At 51.8% G+C, this 7,156-nt stretch overlaps 1 protein-coding gene across 1 annotated transcript; it reads right to left on the reverse strand.

Annotated features, from left to right (window-relative positions):
- Nucleotides 1-5,516: 5,516 nt before the first annotated feature.
- LOC124646711 lies at nt 5,517-6,383 on the reverse strand. The gene is made up of 2 exons (XM_047186789.1): nt 6,324-6,383; nt 5,517-6,218 (listed from the first exon to the last, which is right to left on the reverse strand). Exons 1-2 carry the CDS (start codon nt 6,381-6,383, stop codon nt 5,517-5,519), a joined length of 762 nt encoding a protein of 253 aa, XP_047042745.1.
- Nucleotides 6,384-7,156: the final 773 nt, after the last annotated feature.

Here is a 7,156-nt window from a genome sequence, read left to right on the forward strand (position 1 = left end):
GGCCACCGTATTCCCCCTCCCGCCCCGCACAAGTAAGGGGCGACGACCCGCCCCGTACTCGAAAACAGCAAAAATCGAAGCGGGGGCCGATTTTACGGGGTCTGCTAGACGACCGGGTAGAGCTCTACCCCGTATATCGGCGGTTATTATACGGGTTTGGCCCTTTTAAGGGGTCTGTTAGACCTGCTCTTAAACACAGCCGCATGCGTACCAAACATTTAACACAAACGCGTATGCTGTGGCTACATTCTCGAAAGAAGGCAACACAAAAATCATAAGATATGTTTTCATCAATAGTGTTAACAAATAACAGTCCTTTCGGTTCAATCTTTGCTCACTGGTGCAATGAGCCAATAACAGACAATTTTGTTGGGGCTTGCTAACTAAAAATCTTATATGTTCCTGGTCCTTAGTAGTAAATTACGTTCAGAAGCTAGCTTTTTTCTGTCTCATCATGTTTCAGGCAACCCAAAATTTCTTATTTATTTTGCCTCAAATAATTTGGTTAAGATTTTATCTAAGTATTTAGCAATATGTGCTATAAAATCACCGCAGCAAAGCGCGGGGTGTCACCTAGTTTTATTAATGTTTCATGTCCTCTACGTTTATTGCTAATTTTACCCAGAAAATTATGAGATAAGCATAATAAAAATAGTTCAATAACAAACAGTGTTGTAGTCGACATGCAAGCGGCACCGTGGGGAACATGCAGAAAGAACCATGAATTGGGCTTGTCCTCGGGGGAAATCTCCAGAAGCCAGGAGTTGGGGCTCGCCCTAGGGGAAAGTATATAGTGATACCATTTTTCACATGATACCCCTTCTAAGAGCATCTCCAGCCGCGTCTCCCAAATCGTCCCCAAAACGCGTCGGATTGAGCGTTTGGGGACGTGTTTTGTTCGTGACGCATTTGGGGGACGTTGCTCCCCAGCCGCGTCCCCCAAACGTCTCGCCCAAATGAATATTGGTGCACGAAAATAAAGGTTTTCATTCAATTTTGATTATATATTACAAAGTTTGAATGAAAACGGCTAGCTTTCATCTAAACCTAGCCTACTGACCGCCCGGCGGTGCGTTCGACGGCCCCGCCCCGGCGCCGCCTGCCCTCCGCCCCGGCCTCTTGCTGCGCGCGCCGCCTCTCCGTGCGTAGGGCGGTGGCCAGCCGCCGCTGCTCCAGCACCGCGTCGACGTCCGCCCTCCCCTGCTGCACCGCCTGGAGGGAGAGCTCGCCGGCGCGACGAATCTGCGCCTCTTCGCGGGCACGGACGTCGTCCTGGAGCTTCTTCTCCGACTCGAACGACTCGACGAGCGAGCGCTCAAAATCGGCCGTCTCGTCCGGGTGTGGCCCGTCGTCGTCGGACCACTCGAACTCGTCGTCGTCGTCGTCGTCCTCCTCCACCTCGGTCTCCTCCTCCTCCGCCTCAGCCTCCTCCTCCTCCACATCAGTTGGCGCCTCCATCATCGCCGCGGCCAACGCGTCGGCCTCCGCCGCCAACTCATCCGCCCGCCTCGCCCAGGCCGCCTCCGTTGCCGCCAGCGCCGCCCCCCGCTGCTGACGCTCCTCCGCCGCCGGCCATCTGCGCGGCGCTCGATCGAGTCCCGCCGCCGGCGCTCGATCGACTCCCGCCGTTCACGGTACAGTGTCTCCCGCTCCTCCTGCTGGCGGCGGAGCTCATCAGCCCACCGCTGCTCCATCTCCTCCGTCTGGCGCCGTCGCGCCTCTTCTGCCGTCGAGGCGTCGAACACTGCATTGGTGTCCACCGTCGCCTGCTCGTGCCACGCTGCTGCCGCCGCGGCCTCGTCAGCTGCGGGGCAGGGGCGTAGAACGCCGCTAGATCCACCGCGTGCGCCGCCTCACGCCGCTGGCGGGCCTCCTCCTCGAGTAACTCCCGCCGCTGCTCATCCCGGGCGGCGGGGTCAATGTCGACCTGCGAATCCGGGACTGGAAGTGGAGGAGACGGCGGTGGAGGGAACTAGCCAGCGCCGGGGCGGTTCGCCATTGCCACTGGTGGTGGAGGAGACGGCGGTGGAGCGACGAGGGCTGTGTTTGTTGCCGGCGGCTGTGGTGGCTACCAATTACGCCGGGAGGCCATTTATAGACGCCGGCGTCGGGAAGAAAGCGCGGGAAGAGGCGAGAAGAGGCGGGAAGATCGCGTGGGAACGGGCGGTGCCGTGTGAACGCCAGCGACGTGTGGAGGCTGCGCAGCACCGACGGGACGTCTCGCCTGCCCCTCCGTCGCCATTAAGGCAAAGATGCCGTTGCGCGATTAACTTCCGCCGCGAGGTAGGCGATGATTAGGTCCAAACTTGAATGAGTCGCTGACGGGTCAGCCCCGCCACTCCCCGCCTCGCTTTTCGTTGTGTCCGGCGTGCCCGGAGCGTCCCCTGTGGGACGGGGACGGGCTCGGGGCGCCGGACACCGTATCGGGCCGCGCCGGACAAAAATGAGTTTTGGGGGACGCGGCTGGAACGGATTTTTTGTCCGGCGCGCCCCAAATTGCTTTGGGGGACGCGACTGGAGATGCTCTAAAATTTAAATTTGCAATTGTTTATTATTTTTGAAAATAAATATGTTAATGCTCATAAGATATCCTAAGAATATCTAGGCTATTATAATCAATTTCGAGATACACAAAAAAAGTAAAAAGAAAAATGTAGCATGAATAGTGTGACAGAAAGACACAATCACAAATGCCACTATTTACATATCAATTTTCTATTTTGTTTCTCTATGTATTTTGATTTTTTTATGAATTTTTTTAGGAATCTAAAGACACATCTTGTGAAATCTCATAATTTTTATGTGCGCACAATGTTTCGCTGAAAATCAAGATTTTTGTGCCCACTGTAAAAAGATAAAAAAATGTCTCGAGAAATACCTTATTTTAGCACCAAGATTTGTCCTTTTTACATAGGCATCACAAAAAAAAGGTTTTTGTTGAAACTACTTTGTGAGCATGTAGGATGTGGAGATGTACACGCAACAAGCTATTTTGAATTTTTTTGATACTCTCAAATATGTTTAAAATGCATACAAAAAAGAGAGCATATGCACAGCAGCACATGGAAGCCAAAACACCACGTTCATTCAAGAGCAAATATAAACACTACTCTCTCTGTTTTTATATATAAGAGCATCTCCCCGGTGATCCCAAAAAGGTGTCAGTAGCAGCGCCAGAACGTCGCTATGGGGTGCGCCGGCAGTAACTCCGTTGATGTAGGGGACCCCGTCTCACGCCGGTGATCTCAATAGGCCGGCCCCCAAAAAATTTCTTTATTTTTATCAAGTTATACAATATTTTGCATGGTTCAAAAAACAATTTAAACAATATTAAAATGTTGTACACATAAATAGTTTCACACAACAATCAAGACATACAAATTAAATTATTCATACAAGAATTCAAATTAGTTACAATTCAACTTGTTGAAGAATCATGTGGCGTTTCCTCTCCTTTCCACGTTTGATTGGTGTGGAGCACAAATATTTTATTGGTAAATTAGTTTTATTATTTCAACTATTTGATTACTTAAAGTTTGTATTCTAAGATATTTGCTCCAATTCAAGCATGTAAAGCTTAAAAAAAAATCATCTTGCATATGTTAAGTGTTACTCTGATTCATTGTGTTCTGGACATGTCCACAGGTATCCGAACAAATAGGATCACACACTTAATGGTTTAGCGACATTTAGGAACATGAGTTCTATATGAAGGTAAGAGATATGGCTTCCAAGAGTGTCACAGATGGTCTCGAAATGGTTATGAGAGGTCCTAGATGATCCCAGGAGTGTTCGAAATGGTCCCAGGAGTGTCCGGAATCGTTTCATGCATATATGGAAGGCTTTGGATGGACCAAAAGCATTCAGAATATTGTGGAAGGTTTTTGGAAGTGTCCGGGATTACCCGGGTTGTCTTAGGAAGTCCAGAGGGTTCCATAATAGGTGTATTCACGTTTCCTTGAGAGACAAGAAGTTTCCCTCCAAGGCAAATTATGATTTTGGGAAAAGAGAGTTGTATTTCTAGTAGGTTTCAACTGACGGAAATCTACCGGAACTCACTCAAACTTGGAGGCAGGTTTGGACGACCCAATGAGCTTGTCCACCTATTTAAATGACCAAGGGGTGCCCCAAAGGCACCACATGACGCATCACTAGTCTCCCCAAGCCGCAACATCACCGCTGCCTCGAAACCCTAGTCGTTGTCGCGCACCCTAGTTGCACCGCCATCCGACATACCGTCGATGTCGTCCTCGTGTCATCATCAACACCATGATGCTAACCTCGACCTAGACCCTAGGGCCAGCATGCCTTGGGTCCTCATTCTCTTGGACGCGGAAGTGTTGCTGGATCTCTACCCGTTGTCTAGATCCAGTCTAGGCGGTGATTGCGTAATCGCTTCCGACTCTTGATCAACTCATTCGACGGTGTGCTTGATCACAATTCGACAAAGTGAAGCTTCTCCCGTACATGTGGATACCGAGGCGGTGCTGCATGTGCGACACTTAAATCATGGAGTTGTTCGCGGGATAATACATCTCCTCGCGACTAGACGAAGTCTACTTGCGGGGATCGACTCAGTCTTCATCAACCTCGTCAACGACAACTTCTGTTAGTTCGATCTACGAGGGTAGGATATGTTACCTCTCCTCGCGTATGAGTTTAATGCGTCTTTTTTTTCTATGCACGTTCCTCAACAGATTTGCGGCACCGTAGGTGGGTGGGGAGAGACCAGGAGCTCACATCTTCGTCGATCCCCTCCTCAAATACATGGAGATGGCCAAAATGTTGCTTGGTGGCCCGTGAAGGCACTAGTTGTGGCAGAAGCTAGGTGGCCAATAGGGTTGTCGTTGTGCAAGAGAGGGGGAAGATGACGGCTAGGCTATCAAGAAGGTTGTCGTCGTGCAAGAGAGGGGGAAGATGACGAGACCAAGAGGCTAGGCCTTGTCATGGTGTCCAACATCAAATTTGAAGGTGGCATGAAACAGTACTAGACATGAGAGAGAGGCGACCGTGAGGCGGTACCGCTAAAACCAATGTAGGGTTTGATACCCCTCGGCAGCGACATCGCCGATATGCCCTACCTTCGATGGCCTTGCAGCCATAGAGGTGCGGCAGACCATGGCGTCACTAGTATGAAGGTTTCTGCTCTTTGTTTAGGTTATTTTTGGTGCCTTCTAGAGAATGGCGAGGCGCCAACTACATTTTATGAAAAAACGGTTTCATTCATAAGATCATACTCAAGGGAAATATATTCAGCGCAGTAAAGAGAAATTCTCTTCCATACAATTTAAGTAGACATAGTAATCTCAATCCAGGATTCATATTCCTACAATTTCTTAGCCTACGAATAAAAGGAGCCGTAAATATTACTCGCTAACTGGTGGCAGTAGCAATACATCATACATCGACAAAACATAGTAATTTTGCTCCGTGGCACACTGGCACATCAACTAATTCAGGCGCATCAAGCCTATATTCGATAAGTCAGATACTAGTAGGATTGGCCGATGAATGAACTACGTGATGGTGATATAGGCTGTAACAAGGATAGTAGCATCGTCGTCTGGGTGAACAGTCTTGGGCACGACGAACTGCGGCAAGTCGTTCGGAAGCCCATCTGTGAGATCGACGAAAGGTACGTTGAATTCAGATTCTTGGTAATGGCGTGCGGCCCAGTAGCGGAGCTCGAGCTCCACCGTCTTGGTTACCGGCACCGCTGCTGCACATGACTCAACGGCAACGGGCCGAGGATGTATGCAGGCCGCGGTGATCGAGCGGCCGAACGGCTGCCTCGCCACGTTCAGCAGGAGCAGGTGCTGCTGGTTGCCGCCGTCAGGGACGGCCGTGGCGACGACCTTGAAGCCGTCACGAAGGACGATGTCGAAGCTCTTCCCAGCGCGCTCCTCGGTGGTGAGCGGCCACCCGTGCACGTGAAGTGGTCCAGGAAGCTCCGCCATTGCGGCGACGAAGACACAGCCGCGCACGGGGCAGCGCGTGCCCGGCGCGTGGGTGCAGGCCATCCGGTGCGCTTGCAGGTCGTAGTAGGCCGGCGTGGCGTCGCAGCCGTGGGCCGCGTTGGGGCACGCCACGCGGAGAGACTCCACCAAGCCCTCTGTGAAGCTGCACCGGCGGTAGCTAGGGTCGCGGCACAGGATGCAAGGCCGCCCCGTTCCTCTGCCGAGCAGCTCGTCCCGGCACGCCGAGCGCACCGAGTCCCACTGCAAGTGCAAGGATATACTGTAAAATCAAAGTGCTACCCACGGCTGAGAGAGAGAGACTACCTAGATTGGCTGCTTGAGTGGAAGGAAAAAGTCCAAACAAACCCTGAAGTTGTAGGCGAAAGATAAATAGAACCCTGAACTTCTGATCCCTGAAATCGTCATACTGAACTCTTTAATCCCAGTCTATTTTAAACCTTATGCTGACATGGCAAATCAAGATATGATGGTTGACTAGGTCGCAGTGACAGATAGCTAGGCGTCCCTTTTTTTCTCGTTCCTTTTTCCTCTTTTTTTTTCTAGTACAGTATTATTTTCCCCTCCTAATCCTTCGTTGACCCCAATCTGCCCATCACCCGCCGCTCTCGGCCTTCTTCTCCGGTGACGATTAACACCGCGTGCAGCCTCGCATGCTGCCGCCGGCGTCCTCATCCGCTAACGCTGCCATCCATGGTCGTGATGTCGCCTCTGCCGGCGTCCTAGTAGTGCATCTGAGGAACCCACCCTTCAAAGAAGGCGGCGACGCTCACCGTCGAGCCTTGTTCACCTTGGGAGCTTTGCGAATTCCCCGGCGAGGGAGGATACCGGACGCAGCGCCGCGAGGAAAAGCTCACCGGGGCTGATGTCGCCACTGACTTGGGATGGTGTTTGGGGGACGAGGAGGTTGAGGCGTTGGCTAGGTGGTTGCCGATGCGGTCGCCGGTCGCCTCTATTGGTCGGTGAACGAGGTGAGCTCACGGAGGTTGGTGGAAACGAGGTTGTGGTCGAGCATGGCAGCGCAAGCGGCGGCTCTCAGCAGCTGAGGTGGGCGCCGACGAGGGGTACACAGGTTCAACCGGCAGCCGTGATGGAGCCGCGCGGCCACCAACCTACCACTCCCCTGGTCCGCTCCCTGTAGCCAACCTCCGTGACATTCGATGAAGATTGTTTTGTTGACG

This window comes from Lolium rigidum, chromosome 4, assembly GCF_022539505.1.
Source record: "Lolium rigidum isolate FL_2022 chromosome 4, APGP_CSIRO_Lrig_0.1, whole genome shotgun sequence".
In the NCBI taxonomy this organism is placed as follows: domain Eukaryota; kingdom Viridiplantae; phylum Streptophyta; class Magnoliopsida; order Poales; family Poaceae; genus Lolium; species Lolium rigidum.

Coding starts and splice junctions, on each gene's coding strand:
- LOC124646711 (XM_047186789.1), bottom strand. CDS start 6,383: ATGACGATTTCAGGGATCAGAAGTTCAGGGTTCTATTTATCTTTCGCC. Junction 6,219..6,323: donor CTTTCGCCTACAACTTCAGG/GTTTGTTTGGAC, acceptor TTGCACTTGCAG/TGGGACTCGGTGCGCTCGGC.